Source organism: Aulonocara stuartgranti (assembly GCF_965226115.1).
Source record: "Aulonocara stuartgranti genome assembly, chromosome: 20".
Lineage (NCBI taxonomy): Eukaryota > Metazoa > Chordata > Actinopteri > Cichliformes > Cichlidae > Aulonocara > Aulonocara stuartgranti.
The window spans coordinates 8,579,728-8,599,608 of NC_138956.1; the positions used below are offsets into that span (position 1 = coordinate 8,579,728).

Below are 19,881 nucleotides of genomic sequence, written 5' to 3' on the forward strand. Positions count from 1 at the left end.
CAGTGCGAAACATCGCATGTTATGTACTCACGGGCTGCTGTGGTTCCATTGTACACACAGAGGCTTGCTGCGATTGGCCGTCTCTAGCAGCTTGAACTCCAGTAAGATGGGTTGCTCTAAATGTCCGCCCACAAATGTCTGGTTGTTGTAGACAGAGATAGTGACCACAGGGGAGTTCATTACTGGATGTCTGGGAAGCCTGAAGGAGAGACAGTACAGAAGTTACAACACATCCTCCAGATCAGACAGAAAGCAGAGTTTGATATCCTGGTTAGGATGCTAAAAAAGGCAGAGACACAGTAACCAAAAAAAGAGACAAACTGAAAAAAAGAAGAGTGTGTTTTGTAAACCAGATAAGACACAAATGACTGATTATTGACACCAACTGAGAAGTGGACAGCTTGTTACTCGGTAATTAGGCCCAGAGGAGAAGTGGGGGACAGCAGAAGGAAAGAAGAGAGAAAACAAAGTAAAGGCAGGATGATTAAAACAGAGAAAAGATCGCTGGAATTAGTCCTGATGCAGATACTCTGCTGACCTACCAGTGTTCCTCATATGACTATGAATTCAATTAGCCAAAACTTCTTTTAATCATTTATTGAGCAAAGATGCCAAAAATGTCCTACTTGCAAAGATCTGATACAGTGTTGCGTGTTTCATATGTGTCTTTCATGGTTGCGCATACAAACAAGCAACCTGAAGATGTGGGTTTGGGCTTCAGTGATGGATCTTTTTCAACCTTTTTTCCCACTTTTGGAGACTAAATGATCAATAGCACAAATTATCGTCATTGGATCTTTTTTATACACATATATATGTAAAATCCTGGCATGTTGATGCTAGAATTGAAAGATAATGATCCCTATTTAATGATGTGATGCTCACGTTATTTAAAAGCAATTTTTGCAGACTGATTAGCACCAAATCAAAGACATACGAGCATAAATCACGAGAAGTTTTTGGAGTTGCAGTAATGAGATTTTCTTTAGTGTGTTTCAGATTCCCACCTCACTCCTCGTCTGTCTGTGTGGTACTTGGGAGGAAGGGCAGCACCCAGACTTCGGTAAATGAGCAGGATCACGATGGTTATGGGCGGCTCAGGCAACGCAGCAGTATGTTTTGCTGCAGTGTATTCTCCTGTCTGATTGGCCGAGATACTGACAGGCGCCGAAGCGGTGTTTTGAGGATCTGAGGCTGAAACTGAAAAGTTTGAGTCAGAATATGTTTCTTGGGTTCAGCCCGAAACACTTTGAAGGTTTTTATTCAGTGTGTGTGTCTGTTCTTACGTTCTTTTTCCGTCCTCTCCTTCTCCTTCCAGTTATGCAGCCGCTGCCGTTGTGGCACCAGGGCAGCAGGGGGCAGTATCACATGAGTATAGGGATCCCACAAAGCCTGACCACGAAACAGGGTGGTGTGGTAGCGTGGGAAACGCCTCCGCACATGGGTGTGGTTCTCCATGCGGTCCAGGTTCATAACTGATTAATAAACATGCAGCAACAGACACATATAAACATTTTTTGGATGAAATTCCCACAGATGTTGGGTAATTAGGGTAATTATGTTGTTACATTAGCATAATATGACTGGTTAAAATAACATGTATCTTACACTTTAGATAGCAGCAGTGATGCATTCGCTTTCTGATTTTAAAAGTATGTTAAAAAGTGGAAAGATAGTCCATATCCTGATTTTAAGCTATGCTCATTGTAGTAACTTTTATAAGACAAAGTGTCACAATCACAGCAAACCAATGTCACTGGTCCCTATTTCACCATATTTTGGGTGTCGCATGTCACAAAGAAACATGTTACTGTAATTGTATTACATTTTTCAGTAACACAGTAATGTAATGCATTGCTGTGGACAAATGGACAGAAGAAAAACTCCTCAAACAAACACATTTTTTTCATCCTGTCCACTTGCGTTAAAATGAGCTCCTTTCAGTTCGTGTGCAGGAGGAAAACAGTGAAGTGATTAACAGCAGAGATATGGAAATTACTTTTACTTGCAAACAACTGCATTACACTGCCTACAAAACTTTAGCTTTTTGCAAGCATCTGCACAAATAGCACGCTAACACAAAGCTAGCCAAGAACCCAAACTGGTGATAAACGTGAGTGCATGCTGACCCCAGTACAGCAGCCAGAGCCTGATCATCAACACGTAACAAAGACAGTGATGGGCAGTCCAGCTTACAGCCTCCATTTATAACTGCTCATATTTCACTGTGGTGATTATTTTGAAGTCTCTTTGGGTTCGTTTTAAAATTTTCTTTGTGTAGGAGAAAGTAATGTAATGAGTAGTGTAACTTTTTACGTGCTCTGGCAAATAATTAAGTAACATACTGCATTACTTTTAACAAAAATAATATGTTTAAAAAAACCCACCAACACTGCATATTACTTTTTGCAATGGCTGATTAACTGGAGCAGAACTGAACACACTGTGCTCTCTACAACACCTCTTAAAAAACATGTCACTGTTGTGTACAAAATAAAGTGTCTCATCTTAAACTTGTCCAGTTTACAAAAATGCATCCATCAAGAAGAAGAATAATGAAAGAACCCCCACACTGGGTCATTACCTGGAAATAACCCTGAAATCATTAGGGGATAAACTGTCTCCTAATAATACTACCCGTGATGTTTCTCTTAGTACACAAACTATATCAAGAATATTCTCCAACATTAAGCTAACTGACTAGGAAAAAAAGTAGGAAAAAAAATTAAATCCAAGCAATTAGAGGAATCAGAAGCTTGATGGGTTACTTTTACATATGCTGACCTCATTATCTCAAACTTTGGACATATATGACCATCTAACACTGCTTTGCCAATTAAAATACAGAGCAAAAGCAAATCAAGCGCCCCCTAAATTAGTGCCTGACAGTGTGTCTGTATGTGCCAATCACAGGTGTTCCATGCACCCATGAGTAACACTACGTTGAAATTCAAATTTCACTTCAAATTCAAATCAACATTCAACCCCCTGGAAAAACACCGCAAACTGCAGCATGATGAATGCAGGACAAAGAAAACAAGGCAATGGTTGCTGACGCGACTCATTCAACATCAGCTCATACATCCATAAAAGCAGCCTGTGCATCCATCCAGCTCACACTGACCAACTGAAATCACCAACACGGCCGAAGACAGTAAGAGTAACGAAGGCTTCAATAACATTGTCGACACACTGGACAAACGATATGCTATTTTCCTAATTATTTTATAAGGGCAATATGAGTTTTATTCACATCCATCATGCAGGTACAATGAATGGTGTATATGTACAAACACATATTTGTCTGCAAATGGTAGTTTAAAGAGATTAAAAGGAATATGACCTCTTGATTTAATTTTGTGTTTTGGTACAGTTTAATTTTTTTTTTCTTCAAAGAGCTGCACTGAATTTAAGGAAATGAGGAGGAAAAATTTTGTTTCTGTGCAGAGATTTGTAGAGATGTGAAGATGCTGAACCAGTGTTCTGTTTATTCACTGCAATACTGGACAAAATGACTGTGATCATCATTTTAGCCATAATCGTGCAGCCCCAACCAGCACTCTTATCTTCTTCTGTGCCATTAAGCATCAAAGCAGCTTGCGTGCCAGACCCGTGTGACCTTGAGTCAGTAAAAGTAATACGAGACAGCTCATACAGCTACTTGATTTATCTGTTTTATTTAAGTTTAGCTTTTCCTCTTTGATTCAGTCATAGAACAATTGTCATTTTTAGCTGTGTCATTAAAAAATATTTTTTCCCCTATGGATTAGTGAATCATTAGGTAGCGAGAGAATATAAAAATTCCCAAACACGCACACAGAGTGGAAGTACGTCAGCATGGAGTGTTCAATAACGACGAAACATTTGATCCAGCAAATAGCACTCAATCTGTTGGTGTGAGAGGCATGAGAGTTTATCCGATAATATTCATGTAAAGTGGTTTATTTGTTAAATAAAATGTAAGAGATTGCAAATATGGGGTTTTACTGCCAGCATCATCAACAAAAGCAGCAAAAATCGAAATTAACCGAAGGCTGACAACCCATCAAGTTCGTCCACGTCCTCTCCCATGTTATTCATTTTTACCCGTTTAGCTTGGAGCATCAGCCACGTGTTTGTGTGTTTGCTGGAGCGAAAAAATTTGCGTCAGTCATGTTTCTCATTAGTGTTGCCTTCACTGCTGCTCTGTTCTTGTCGCCTTGGCTTCGATTCAGAGTTAAATAACTGGATTTTGTAAGAATCCAAGAGCAAACGCAGGTATAACTAACAAAAAGATTCACAAACATATAGAAGTTCAAGTGGTAAGTCAATATTAGCCAACAAAGGTACGTCATGAGGAGATTACAGTGACTGTGTGACCAAAGGTACACAAGAAGAAGCTGCTGAGGCAAAATTCAGCAGCTGGAAACTTTGATGAGTTTTTGGGTGTAAAGTATTTTGAAGGAATTCAATCGGCGTGTGCAGTTAAGAGCATTAACCGAGTGTGAAATTCATTGTCACTGGCTTGATCCCTGCCAAAGCTGCTGCTGCTGTTGACACTTCAACACCTCGTCTTGTTGTAAGCGGTGCAGATTATCTAACAGCATTTTTTGACACTGTGAAAGTGACAGAAAAATGTGGATAAGAGCAAAAAGCACAAGTGAAGGGATGGCAGAAACTAAATGAAACTTTAATAACCTTGACTCTTAGGAGCTTTGCATGTCCAGTGATGTTAAACGCCAGCGTGTATGTGTTTTTTGTGTATGTTGTATGTTGGCCAGTGCTGCGGTGCTTCGGGGGGGGGGGGTTGTGGATGTGCTGAAAGCATTAGCTGCTGTCTGAGTGGGAGTGTGAAATCCATCTCTCTGTGGTGCTGCCAACATTCTGGCTGTGCCATCATCATCACTCGCATTAGTGCTGTTCATCCCCATGCTTTACAATGACTCATTATCGCTGATTTCACAGCAGCGATTTACAGTATTGTGAGAAAACTGAAGCATATCATTTGCAAAGATTGAGATTTCATTACTGTCTCGTTTAATTTTGGGGTGTGATCGGTGATTAATTATTGTATTGTGTCTGCATGTCTGCATCTGCAGTCCAAACTCACCAATGTTGGGAGCAACCAGCGCCACCGGGTTGAGGTAGGTGAGTTTCATGTTCTGAGCCAGATTCTTGGCGTACTGCTCCAGTAGCTCCGTCAGCGCACCCGGACCGCCGCCTGGGATGTGGTTCTGACTCTGAGCGAGAGTACGCCAAAGCCCAGAGGTGCTCGGACCCAACAGCACACTGCAGCCTCGCAGGACGTTCTGGCACCAGCAGAAGGATAAAGAATTAATAAAAGCAGAAATAAAAACAGAAAAAGAGCCCATAAAAGTATCATGGCTTCTTAGGAGGTGCTTTGCTGCACTGTCTTCGAGGACAGTGGCCACACGAGCTTCACAGTTAATAACAACCGTTAAAAAATGTTAAATATTATCGGTCTGAGACTGTGGATGATGACAAAATATATATATTTAAGTTATTTGGTCCTACACGGAGGCAGACAGCTGCTTAAACACTGGTTAAAGACTCAAATAAAAGTTGACTTGTGGCCAGAGGACAATCAGCTATGGTGTTTTCTGCTAACAACACTGAATCCTCTGATGACTTCTGTTATACCGGAGTAGTTCTGAGACTTTCAGGGAACAGATTATGTTGGTTTGCATATGACTGGAATACTACTTGAAGCCTGCTGAGACTGCACTCAAAAATGTTTTGCCCAAAATGCATCCATCCATCCATTTTCTTCCACTTATCCAGGGGAACACCAAGGCTTTCCCAGGCCAGCCAGGGGATGAAATCACTCCAGCATGTCCTGGGTATGCCCAAGATTAGAAGTAAATTATTATTATTATTATTTTTTTTTTTTTTTACTTAAGTACAATGTGAAACATTGAAACATTAATGGAATTTGATTGGTATACATTCAGTTTGCACCAAACATATTTTCATTAATGAATAATTATTTGAATAAACACATTTTGTATTGTTGTATTTTTGGCGTGTGGTTGGGTTATGACAAACATTTTAATATTTTCTTATTTTTCTTTCCTTTTTTGTGAGGTGCACATTGCATCTGAAAGACATTGTTTGTATGATCTCCTGTAAAGAAATAATTTATATTCTCTATATTTTTAAAAACCATTCATAGCCCATTCCTACAAAATTACTGTTATAGTGATACTGATACACCTACACCTTACACCTAAGTTATATAAAGGAAACTAATTTAAGGTTTTACAGTATTGAAGACTTTACATTAAACATAGTAAACAGGCAGGTTCACGTTTAGTTTTAGCCAAGCTGACTGTGTGAAAACCTGCATGTCTTTATAACAGCATAAATCAAATCTATAAATGTGTCCCTGTGCTGGTAGCACTGTTTTTTTTTTATGTTGTTTTTTTAAGATAAATAATGAAACACAATTTCAAATTTAACTGCATACTGATATAAAACACAAAATTGTGAAGGAAAGACAAAAGATAGAGGAAATAAGAGACGGCGAAGGCACACAGGGAGACAATTCAGACAATAAAGTTTAACAGTGGGAGAAAAACGAGGAATTAAAGGTCAGAACACGAGAATCTGGTTCTGGTTGAGCAGATGAGAAGTACGCTGCATCGTCACGCCGTTTGTCTGGCTGCTTTGAGCACAACTATGATAAAAAATCCAAGCTAAGTCCTGACCCCAATTAGAACAAGCTTCACCACTGTCAGTGCTCCCATGTCATTGCTTTTTTACGGAGAATTGGTGACTATGGATGGAGGCCTCTTAGAGATTAGTCTGGACTGCAGAGCCTTGCACGAAGGGCTGAACAAAGAGAAATATCAGTGGAAAAGAGAGAAAGAGAGAGACAGGGAGGATCCCTTGCAGTCAGACCTAATAAAGTACTGCAGTGTAATATATTGCTCTGGGGAGAAAAGAAAGGAAAAAATAACATATGACACAACCGTCAGGCAAACAAGGTACAAGTACATGCAGTGCAGCATAGAAAGAATGCATGAATTGTTGGGGGAGATGAAGAAAGATTCAAGAAGAGAATTTGTGCATGAGTGAGTGAAAAGAGGAGAAAAAAGAGAGAATAAGAGAGATGAGAAGTCACATGCAGAAGGCACAGAGGTAGGGAGGTGGAAAGTTGCGATGAGATGGAAAAATGAAGTGAAGAAAAGGATTGTTGGGGGTGGGAGAAAGGACAAAATGAACAATGTGACGGTACCATAAAAAATGGCATTGTTCTAGTTTTTTGTGCTCCCTTCTTATCATCCGTTAGAGGTTATCGAGTCACGTACAGCATTACCTGTATGTGACTACAACTACTTTTGAAGATGACCTCTGTGCAGTAAATGTTTCAGCACATGTAGTGAGAGATTCTGACTGCTATGAATAAATTATCCTCTGAATGAAAATGCTTGCTGTTCTCTTAGAAAACACGCCCAGTTAAACTTCCACCTGCACTTAGAGAAAACTAGAAAATTGGAAAATTGGCGGCTCTTGAGCTCAAGACCCGGCGAGAGCCCATATAAACTTTATTGAAAAGAAAGAGGGTGAAGGGGGGAAAGAAAAGGAGAGTAAAACAGTATAGAGGCCAAGGATGACGGGAATCCAGAAAGAGAGATTCACAAAGGCAGCATGGATGACGGAGAGAGAAAGAGGGGCTATCTTTTTTTTTGCAACATGCAATTTTGAAAAATTGTCTTTTTCAATTCAGCTCTTCAGCGATTCTTTCGCTTCATTTAAGAGAAACTACAAGTACATTTTAAAGATTCTGTCGCTGTGCTGTCACATACTTGACAAAACGTGAGCCCCAGCCGTCTCCTATCAGTACAGCAGCATTCAGATGGATTTGATCACAGCTTGAACATGAAAGGTTTTCATCTTCTTTCGTTCACTGCTACATACCTGATGTGAAAACTCTACTTTCCTCCCCGCTTCCCTTCATCTCTGCTGAAGCCACGGGGCTCTATTACCGCCGCTGGGTTACTATAGAAACCGTGTTAGGCATTACCTGTTCATCTTGGCCTAATAGCTGCTGTTGTTTAAAATGATGTGTCAAGTATCATCAGATATAAATTTTCTATTCTTTAGAAGAAAAAAAAGAGGTCGGACTGTAGCTTCCCTTTAGTGATGCCATAATAAACCAAAAGCTACCTCATTACCTCCAGATGCAGGCAGCACAACTGTTTTACAGCCAGAAGCCGAAGTTACGAGTCAGGTGAGCCGGGCATTAATGCGCTAATGTGGCAACACACCGTATAGCGGCTTTGTGACACTACAAACCAGCTAACCAATCACGAAGCCCTAATGGCCGTGTTTCTGATTTACTGTCAGGTTAAATGAAGGGACAGGCAGGAAAAGGTTTTTGTTTTCTCTCACTCTAGGACATCATTAATACTGCTGCTGAGTTGCCATAGCAACTGTCTGTGTGTGTGTGTATGTGTGTGTGTGTGTGTGTGTGTGTGTGTGTGTGTGTGTGTGTGTGTGTGTGTGTGGACTGTGTTTGCTAAGATACCTTTTGAGTGCCACAACAAATTCATATACACAGGTTTAAGACGACTTTATAAAAAGAAAAGTGAAGGGAGGATGAAGTCTTACTCCTTTGTGTTGCCGTGCACTTTCTGTCTCCTAGCCACCAGATTTGTGGCTCAGATGTAACAAAAAACCAGAACCTTAAACTTGGACTAGTTCAAGCGCGTTATGCAGAATCAGTGGAGTAACAAAGCAAATGTCAGTGGGAAAACACTGGGGGGGATTGCATTACGGAACTTTAACATCTAAATAGGCACAAATGACATTTTGTGCTCAGACTACGGGAGAATAAAATACAACCACTCACTTTCTACTGCTCACGGTTACCATCGGGTGGCTTAAAATCCTCCCTGTTAGCATGAATTATGAATCGCATCCTGCTGTCTGCTGTGGATACTGTACTGGAGAGAAATACATCTTTTTATTGCCCACTAAGGTCCCTAATTAAAGTGAATAAATCACACCCTGGCTGAAACATTAAAAAGCAGGAGCCAACTCATCAGTTAAAGACATAAGAGGGAAAAATGTCGTGAGGTTTCAATTAATAACCATGAGAAAAATCGCTTGTTTCTAGCAGAAATCCCACATTATACTTTACGACTCTTACAACCGTTTGAGTGACGTGGAGAGAAAATGTTCCAGCGGGAATTACAATTTAAATTCACCTCATGAATTACAATAAGTGTAACTACCGCAGTAAAGTATTATAAGCGAGTGAGCTGTCAGTTTCATGTCAGCGAGCAGTTTGGAAGGCTGAAGCTAGCAGGAGGGGTCCTGCATTCCTGGATTCTTCAGCCACTTACTCGTGATGTATGGGAGCAGCTCATTCCTTGTCAGCTGAGTTTGATATATAAGCTTAAATATTTCTGGCAAAATAAAACAGAGATGTCTGGTTACCGCCTTTATGTCAGAATGCCAACAATTTTTAAATTATCGCCTGTCAGCTGGTGCATCCTCAGCTGAAGGCGTCGGCATCAGGTAAAACGAGAGCCTGTCAGTTAATATGCGGAGATGACGCGCTGCAATACTTCATGAGTTACTGTCACCGCATCACCATAGCAACATTACTTCCAAATTTCTGAGAAAAGACATCTCGTTGTAATATCTAGTCACTGGGTCTGTACCCCATAATAGTAGAGTGTATCAATCATAGCTAGAGTTTTAAATAACAGCAGCTATTTTATGTCCTCTGGGAGATTCTGTGCAGATTTGTAGTTGCTAGCGGCAGGAGTATAGTAACACAAAGATTTTAACTCGCAACTTAATGTTTTATTGTAATATTTAATTTTGCACCAAGAGAGCAGATATTATTAATAATTTCGCATCATATTCACGAGGTCATTTAGAGTAGTTAGTTGGATGCTTTCCTTAGTGATCCGCTTGTTAAGTTACACTTAAATCTATTGACATACTGATAAAAGCTGCCAATAAAATGAGATTTAGAAAAACTTGATTTTCACACATGAAAACACCCCTTACTTTTACACCTGGATTCTTCCAACAACCTTTCACAGCTTGCACTTCATCTGTATTTTAAACAGTCCTGCTTTTGCTCACTAAATGCAGCATTTTATCAATATACCTAAAAGTTGTCCTTGAACTGCTCATGATGGTGTTCGTTGTATTGTTTGTATCGTCTGTGTGAATGCTGCTTTCCACACTTTTTCCATGACGTCACTTAGATTTAGATCAGAAAGGATGAATCATCAAGAACCAGTAAACAGCCCTTGTTAATGCAAAATGTCTTCCTTTTTTCACAACACCTGCATCCTCATCGCATCTCTCCTCCCCAAGTACATCAGTCTAAAATACACAGACTCAAGCAGAGTGTGTCTTTGTAAAGACTCTAACAGGAGCGTATAAAGGAATTTTCAAAAATATGTCATTTTTACCTCGTTGAAGTACGCGTCCTGGGTGGCGGTGAGTCCGAAGCCACTCTGCTGGGTCTCAAATGTAAGTAGGCGTGACAGCAGCCGCTCAGCTATCTGCAGGTCATTGCCATAGAGCCGGGTGGTAGCCTCGGTTACATCACGGAGCTGGTGGGCAAGCTTCTTCTCCATGATGGTGTTCAGCTCTGTCTCGTTGCGCTCCAGGGAATCGAGCTACACAAACATCCAGACGCGGGAAAAATATTTATTGAATGAATGAAGAGATTTAATGCCAGATGACATATTTGCATGCGTGAGCATTTCAGCTGTCTGTCCAACAGGCAAATCTGTCCTTGAATAATTTTCAGACTGAAGAATTCCTTCAAGACAGGAATTAAACTGGAAATCTCTGAGAAAGCGTTCTAGCTGCATATTAAAAATATTGGTTCCTGTTACTGTTTAAAAATAAATTAAATTAAATTAAAAACTTAATTGAAATATTCCTGCAGGAGAAATTTAGATTTTAGATGTTCAGAACAAACTTTTAATGGAGTTAAAAAGTGAATTAGTTATTGTATTACTGTCATTAGTGGTCTACGTACAGCAGCACTGAGCTCCACAAACGGAGGTGAAGTGCAGTTGCAAAGGTCCGGCTCCAACCAGCCTCTCTCGGCATCACAGTGTCTAATGGCAGCACCTGCAAAGAGGAGAAACATGAATTTTTTAAAAATGTCTCCTCACAATGATTTGGTATGAAATGCATTTGTGTTAATGTATACGGACCGACAGAGCCTTTGGGGCAGGGCACCGCGGCAGGCAGGTTGAACTTGGTACGCGGCCACCAGATCCCCTGAGTAATGGTCTTTGGACAACCATCATAAATGACTGCGGGAGAGAGAACACCAATTAAAATCCTTATCAGCTCAACAACCTTTTCCATTTAAAATCATGACAAAATATGACTCACAATGTAAATACATTTTTTTTTAAGTTTTTCTTTTGACTTGCGGAGAAAAAAATGAAAATGATTGTGAGAGAATAAAACAGCAGCGTCTCACTAAAAGAAGTAATTACAAGTGGAGACGCTGGAACTGACAAAGCTGCACAGAACAGGGGAAAAAGGGAGAGAGAATCAACTGGAAGCTGTTAAATAGACGATGACTATAATTAACAGTTTCTTTGTGTCTCTGGGCTCAGGCAGAGACTTGACAAACATGACCATTTTTAAAAAGATGGAACAGCGGAGAAACAGGAATCCTGTGATTACACAATAGAAGGTAAATAGGGTAAAAGCTCAGAAGTGGCTCATTATTGTCATTCACATGTCTTTGTCTCTACAGATGATTTAGTCTGAAGGCTTTTGAACCCATCCTAAAAAATATACACCTTGTTTAAAGTCATCTGGAGTTTGCCACCAGTCTACTGACAGTCCCACAAAAGATACACGGATGATGAAATTGTTTTGACAAGTTTTGGGAACTACGACTTCGCAGAGAAGGTTTAATACTAAATCCAACTTGGAACAAAAGCAGCTGATTTTTTTCATTTACTTTGTTTTTATCAATGGAGCTGTGACAGTGACACACTTTTAACATAAAGCAAATCGTTTTCTACGAGTGATTCACTCCCTCACACTAATATTGCCTTCAGGCAGTTTTTAGAATTACTGAAGTTTTTTTATTTATTTATTTGATTTTTTTCACCCGCAAGCGGTGACGCCTCAGATATGATACGGAGCTTCACATCAGCAGATGAATGAATGAATGATGTAGCCCCCTGTTGTGTAAACAGGAGTAATCTCAACAGGCAACAGTGAGATGCAAAAATATGACAATAAACACACACACACAGTTCAGAGCCCCCGCTGGTGCTTGCTTCTTTTTCTTTCTTATTTCTTTTAAAGAAAATAAGCTAAAAATAAACAAACACAAACTCAGTTGACCTGCTTCTTTTTCTCACCTTCACAGCCTGAGTTTGTGACCTCAGCAAAAGGGTTGTCACACGAGTTGCACTGACGACCAATTACGCCAGGCCTGCACTGACACTGTCCTGACTCTGGGTCGCATGCCCGCGAGAAGGACCCCACTGGGTAGCAGTCGCACGGCAGGCAGGTGTCCGAGTTTCGCGGACGGAAGTGGAACTCCTGAATATACACATGGACGGACACATGAGTCTCAACCATACAAACTATCAGCGTGTTACAATTACATCAGCGTGCATGACTGTGAGATTTATACAGCGAATCAGATGGGGAGCCATGTATAAGAGAGAGTTGAAGAGCATCAATCAATGCATTACAGTTGATGATTTAGTTTGCACAGCTTGAGAATACAGAGGATATTGATGCCTTTGCCTCACACACCACTAGAGATGACAACCCGCCTGGTCTCTAGAAACAATTTGTGGCAAGTGTTTGCAGGTTGTTAAAGCACCAAAACTTTCTTGTGATTGCTTTGATCGCTAGCAGATTGCCAAAGTTGTCTGTTGTCTTCCAAGTCTGGAAGACGCTGAATTGTCTGTGTACCATCAAGTGGTAGTGGAACTTGGAAGTAAGAATGTTCACCTTTAAAACAAAAGCTGGCTCTTTACCTCTGAAACCAACACATTTCAAAAGACATAACATTCCCCACTTTCTGTTTGCGTAGCACTCTTCACAGCTTAGCAAGTAGTTGCAGACAAGTTGCAGACATCTTCCCAACAGACTATGATTGGGTCACTCACCAGTCTCCAGGCCTGTGTCACTGCAATTTTAGTAGTTGTTTTCAATGCATCTGCCAGATACCTGCAACAACCACTTGCATCTGGTTGGGAATTATACATTTTTCCCTAGCAACTGGTGGTTGCCAGGCAGGTTGCCAGCCAGTGTCTAGGTCTATGTGAACGGGACCTAACTCTGCAGTAAGGACAAGAATAATACCAGGTTAGAGGATGATGGTGCAGCATCACCAGTGTATGTAATGTAATTCTGAAGGACTTCCCAAAGTAACTGTTAATGTATAGAAAGATAAATCTGTTAAGATCTCATTTTAAACCTTACTTTAAGATATCGACTGCAATACTTGCCTCGACATGATTGGCACGTAGGCTAAATGAGAGCATTGTTGTGTTAGCACAACAATGAGAAGAATAAAGTAACTTCAAATTGAATCTAAATTGTTGATAACTACTTTGTCCGGGGTCAAATCAACATGGTGATTGGCTATAGGCACCACATTTCCGACACACTCATTGTTTATGCCACCTACACACTACTTGCCAGCTGGAATTCAATATAGAGATTGTTCAGTAAAACCTCCCAATTTAACCCTTGGACCCCGATCTGTGATCATGTGTGCTTCATGTAGTCACGAGGTGTGGATTTAGGGGAAATGACACAGATTAAAGATTATCTTCAGGATTAAAGCCTAGATAAAACAGGATTCAATATAGCAGCTACAGAGGAGTATATCAATACGCGTGTATTTACGGATCGGAAATTTCAATATCTATGGATGATCAACATATCGTGGTTGCTGTTATATATACACATCTGGATAGCCTATCAACCTGAGAGGCGTTTACTGGGTGGTCTGCAGATGATCAATTTACTAATTAGGTGTTTTTAATCTAAACAGCATAAATTTTAAACATGACAATTTTAAATATTTGGTTCCATAGCAAAATGTGTTGTAATGACTTTTTGAGCAGCTCCAGGATTTAAGTAATACAACAATTACCCATCCATTCATCTAATTTCTTAACACCTTATCCAGCTTAGGGACTATGGGAGGAATATCCAGAGGAAACCGACACACCCAGAGGGAAAAAAAGTATTTCTACTACCTTTCACAACATCGTTGTATGTACTTTGTGTGTTTCTCCTGGTTACCTTGCACTGACACTGTCCGCTGGTCTTATTACAGTCAGGATCGAAGCCTTTATTGGTGTCACAGTGGCACGGTCCACAGGTTGGAGATCCCCACCAACCCCTGGGACACTGATGATCAATCCTACACGCACACAGAGACACAGAGTCATTAACACAAGATAGATCAGATAAAAGAGAAAAACACCAACTGAGCAACACAGCCTGTCAAAAACTTTTAATCGCTCTTCAAAGGATTCAACATTCCCTCTGATTTCCAAATAATTGGTGGGAACAAAGAGATGAAAGAAACAAGTATGAAATGAAGGAAGCAAAGGTATGGATCGAACTGGGAGGAAATATTAATACTGGCATGTGGAGGTAGATGTACAAACAAAGAACTTGCACTTTTGCTGAGACACAGAAACAAGATATGATTATACACAATATATCGATTAACTTTTGACAATAAGGTTTACAAGGTGCATTAGACTTCCTACATAGCCACAAACTTTAAATGTTTCTTATTGCTGGCACAGCCACACTTTGAACAGTCGCATATTAAACAGGAAAGCCTCCTTCACCCATTTAAAACATTTATTAAGCTCACCAATTCGTTTTAAAACCTGTTTTCTCAAACTACTAAACTGACACTGAATTTCAACTCTATAAAAATAACTTTTTTTTATGTTCACTACACTTCTCATTTGCTCACATCTCAGCTAATGTGCTTTCCTCCTAAACTCTAATGTCTAGCGTCTAATGGTTCACTGAAGAGATGAGTGCTTCTCGCAGTTAATGCAGACTGTTGTGAGCATCTCTTAATTGCACCTTGTGGAAAGTCTCGGAGAGCAAAATTCCGATGTGAGTGATTTGTAACTGAATATCAGGGTTGACTCTCCCTGTTGTGTATTTTTGGCAGCTTAAATGCAAAATACTTTGTCTGATCATAACTCAGGGTGCACAGAAACAAAGACAGGGCCTTAAGCGGAAGCTGCTCCAGCTGTGCTTTGATGAATATATGCCTTGTAGGGGTCTTTCCTAAATGAGAAATGTGTTCAAACTGGCAAGTCATTTAAGATTATTTTTCACGTTTGCTTTAAAACAGCTAAAACTTTTAATTTTTAGATGTTAGTCTGAACTTTTGTTCTATAGGAACTGGCTCATTATTGTGATATGGATATTGGTAAGCTAGGCTCATTCATGACCCGGGAAATACATGTATGCTTTTAACATTATCGATGCATTGTTTTGCAGGGAACCATTACTAACAGACCTAGAGCAGCAAGATTTACTTTTGCAGAAACCTTCATGCAAATAGCTGTCAATCATCACCTAAAGTGACGATGACAGACAGAAGTAGTCCTCTATAAAATATAACAAGCCCACTATGTCATTTCACTCGCTAAAATAAATAGTACTTTAAAGGTACTCTGATGAGGCATAAAAACCTGAACCTTAAAATGATATAAATCAGCAAATCTGCAAATAAAAGTAGCCATAATATAAAATGTCGATCCATTTCTGATGTTATCATCCTTCAGTGCATGGTGGCAACTTAAAAAAAAGGAAAAAGAGGTACTCTCATGACCACCTATGGTTAATGAGCCATATATGTGTGTGCACGCATATGACTTGTTGCATAATCTTTGTAAAATTATTATAAATCCAGTCTTAGTGCTGATTTAATTTTCATACAACTCTCACTGTCTGCCAATCAAATATATGGAAAAACTTTACGATATTTCATTTGCAGGTGAAAATGTGTGTCCTTGTGAAAAACACACCAGATCAAAGATGTTCATCTGGGACAAAAGCTCACACAATGAGCAGCTCATGAGATAAATCTTAAGCTGTGTGGATTTCACAGGCAGGAAAGAGGCACGGGGTCAGGTCAGGGTTACGCTTACTTCACACAGTTTAACATAGCCACAGATAACCTCTGAGTGTGTGTGTGTTTTGACTTGAGACTCCGCTCATCCCACAGTGGATTACATGGAACGCTGGAGATGTGGGGCAACAAGGCTGAACTAAAGCTACCAAGACACGCACATAACTGAACAGAGCTTAAGTGGGCTAGAGACTACAAAGAGTTGTAGTCTGTGTTGGCACCTCGCAGGTAACCCGAAGTTCAAATGTTACATCAGTTGCGTGGGCGTTTGCCTGTGTACCTGTGCTGGCAGTATTGCCCGTAGTGGTTGTCTCCGCAGTCACAAATGTATCCATGGGAAGAGCTGGGCTTCCTGTGGCAGTGAGCCTCATTCTCACATGGATTCAGATGACAGGCGTCAGTGCAGCTTTTCCCATAATAACCTGAGAGACACAAAGAGAGATGTCAAAAACCTTCAGCACAGTAAGAAAACTTGGTTCTTAAATGTTTTTTGTTTTGTTTTGCAGGTTAGATTAAATAATATTTTTGATTAAATTCACTGGACATGTATCTTCCACCTGAGCAAGTGGCACATCCTTTAAACTCTATGGACACAGGGAGGAAGTCATAGGCTGATTAACCCTCAATTTTATTTGCTATAATAACTTATAAGAAAAAATATCAGGAGACTTGTTATGCATATTTAAGTGGGTCTAAGCAAATATCCATTCATCCTACTGCTACCTAAATATTAACACTGAGTATGTCCAAGTTTTATTAACGTTAAAAAACGGATTTATTTTGGAAACAATCATCTACAGAAAAAAAAAGACAACCTTAGTGTGTAAAGAACTTCCCTTCCAAGTAATTTGATGAAATAAAAGCAGAACACAGCAAACACTGAGATCTGAATATGCAGTATGGCGCTGCGTCTTCCATCTGTGTACCACACATAATAACCTGTCAACTCGCAAGTAAACATCTCAAACATCAAACAGCAATTATCACAAATGTCATTCTCCTGACGCACTTCGGCTGGGCGAGCCACTGGAAAACATGCCGCAACGGTGCATTGCTACACTGTCAGCCGCTGAAACACTAACACAGCGCTTCTTCCTTTTTTTTTTTTTTTTCTGAGTTCAAAACAAGTACAAGAGTAGCATCAAGAAAACATTCCACTTGCTATACGGCAATATATATGCACGTCAGGTGTGGAGGAACCAAGACATGTTGATGGGAAGTAGGCTACTGGAACAAAGCATCCATGGACAACGGCTGATAATATAGAACTGATGCAGAGATGCTATTATGTATCACATATGCCGACCCAATGAGAGGGTATATGCCACACATGTGAGAACTATGGATGAGCAGAAAGCCAACATCCAAACTCACCAAGAAGTACCTGGTAATAACCACACGTGTCACCATCAAATGCAAAATATATCACTGTTCACACTGCTGTTCTGCACAGGCGTCAGTCCTGTAAGCCTGCTCATCACTAAGACTGGATACAGATATAAATTCAGGACTGGAGTGACCATCAGTCACCTCACACTCACCAATCCTCCTCATCAGGATCGATAGCGAGGACATCAGGATGCCATTTAGCCTGGATAAGTGGGTATACTGGCCAAATGGTAAAAAAGAGAGAGAAGATAACCTGGACTGAAGGGGTGGAGCCACCAGAAGGAGGAATAGCAGATATATGGGACAGCTACAAGTACCTGGGTATCCCACAATCCAAGGGAAACCATGATAAAGATGCACAAAGGTCAGCCACAAGTACTTCCAGAAGATAAGACGGTTTTAAAAAGCCAGCTGAATGGTAGGAATAAGATCCAAGCCATCAATACATCCTCTCTACTGCTCAGCACATACCCCACTGTCGTACCAAGCTGGTCACAGGAGGAGAGAGATGCCACTGATGTGAAGAAACAAAAACTCCTCACAACCGGAAGTCCAGCACCCTGAGGCTCTATGAGCACTGCAAATGGCGAGGGCAAGGATTAGTGAGTGTCAGAGGCACAATCCAGAATGAAACATGGAGCATCTGTGAATATATCAGGCGCCCAAGAAGAGCTGCTCCAAGAACGCCTCAGGCAGCTGAAGACAGACGGTGAGGAACAGAAAGAGGAGCAATCTACACGACCAAGGCCCTGAATGGGATGAACCACTGACAAATAGAGGAAGTGGCTGACATCAAGAAATCTTACCAGTGGCCAGAAAAGAACTGCTAAAAGGACAGCACAGAGGCTCTGATCACGGCAGCACAAGAACAGGCCCTAAGCACCAGACGCATAGAGGCAGGAGTCTACCAAAGCAGATAGGACCTGCAGACTGTACTACTTAGTAGCAGGATATTTACTGTATGTGGACCTTGCGTGCGCACTGAGGCACAACCAAGCAGCTGAGATAGCGTACAGGAACATCTGTGCCACTTATGGACAACAAGTCACGTGCAGAAAAACTGAAAGCAATATAATGTCACTGGAAAAGAAAGTGTAAATGTCGTTTTTTCATAACAGCACAGAAATGTGCTACATAAAAAGCAAGGACAGTACACTTCAACACAGCTGAACAAGCCACTTCAACAACACACGCGCACACTCCCAAGGTATACTTGTGTGCAGCATGAGGAACGAAGCCGTCATACACTTCAATGCAATCCCGAGACACTCCACACAAACACACCCGCCTCTTATATGGTAATACAGGCCAGCACATAAAAACCCCTCTTTAATCTAATGACTAAAGCTGAGCGCTTTATGCATATTTTGCAGTGTATTGAGCACAAATAGTGAAGGCCTCTCACCTAGACCTCCTTTTAAATTAAAAAGAGCATAATTGTGCTATTTAGTCATTAGGGAGCCTTTTTTTTTTTAATAGGGGGACTTAAATATTACAGGACTACTCAATGACAAAAAAATCTACACTCACGTGAAGCCAGAAATAAAAGCAATGAATTTAAAATAAAACATTCCACAGACTCAAATGAATAATAAAAATAAAACTAAGATTTGCCTGTAATAATTAATAATGAATCCAACTGATACAGCTGGGTTTTTCCTTCTCAGGGGATTCTCATCTGCAACTGTGGAGCCACAGAAAAATCTGCCAATATTTTATTATTTGAGGTTTCATTTACTTAACATATATTTTTGTTTAGCAAGGTTGTGGTTATCAAATAGACAGAAATAACATGTAAATGCCTGGATTTCTATCTAATCAGGTAGCACAGACTCATGCCTTTATTGTATGTGGACCTATCGTGCATTTGTTTATGGCTGCCGTGGGAATTAAAGGTCTTTGCTACATTAGGCATGTTAATTACTAATAAACACAACGTGAAGCCGAGGTTGTCATAAACCAAGGTTTTAGAAAATCTAAATTCTTACCTGACAGCATTAGAGAGTCAAACAATTTGTCCTCACCAATCAGTCATGATTGATTGCTTGTACAACACAAACACAGACAACTTGTTTTCATCATATTTTATCCAGAGCTCCAGACCGATCAACAAATCTCTGCTTTCACCTCGTGTCTTAAGCCAGCTTGGCTTTCAGGCCCTCTTTTTAATTTACTGGCACAGAACAGAAGGACGTCTCTGCAGATCGAAGTGTGACTGGCTGATGTGTGCGTGCAGCTTGTTGAGGTCTGCATTCCTCTCAGCGAAGCAGACAAACATGTGCAAGGTCTGCTTTCACTTGTCCGTCTAAAGAAAATACAGAAGGCGCTTTGCTTTCAAGCCT

At 40.4% G+C, this 19,881-nt stretch overlaps 1 protein-coding gene across 3 annotated transcripts in view; it reads right to left on the reverse strand.

Annotated features, from left to right (window-relative positions):
* celsr3 (cadherin, EGF LAG seven-pass G-type receptor 3) overlaps positions 1 to 19,881 on the reverse strand; it is a 119,935-nt gene that overhangs the window by 25,400 nt on the left and 74,654 nt on the right. For all 3 annotated transcript variants that reach the window (XM_082519644.1, XM_082519645.1, XM_082519643.1), the window contains 10 exons: positions 16,431 to 16,572; positions 14,284 to 14,404; positions 12,375 to 12,558; positions 11,199 to 11,300; positions 11,018 to 11,112; positions 10,440 to 10,649; positions 5,090 to 5,288; positions 1,287 to 1,475; positions 1,008 to 1,200; positions 32 to 199 (listed from right to left, as the gene is read on the reverse strand). In XM_082519644.1, coding sequence (XP_082375770.1) covers positions 32 to 199; positions 1,008 to 1,200; positions 1,287 to 1,475; positions 5,090 to 5,288; positions 10,440 to 10,649; positions 11,018 to 11,112; positions 11,199 to 11,300; positions 12,375 to 12,558; positions 14,284 to 14,404; positions 16,431 to 16,572 — 1,603 coding nt within the window. The remainder of the gene's footprint in view (positions 1 to 31; positions 200 to 1,007; positions 1,201 to 1,286; positions 1,476 to 5,089; positions 5,289 to 10,439; positions 10,650 to 11,017; positions 11,113 to 11,198; positions 11,301 to 12,374; positions 12,559 to 14,283; positions 14,405 to 16,430; positions 16,573 to 19,881) is intronic.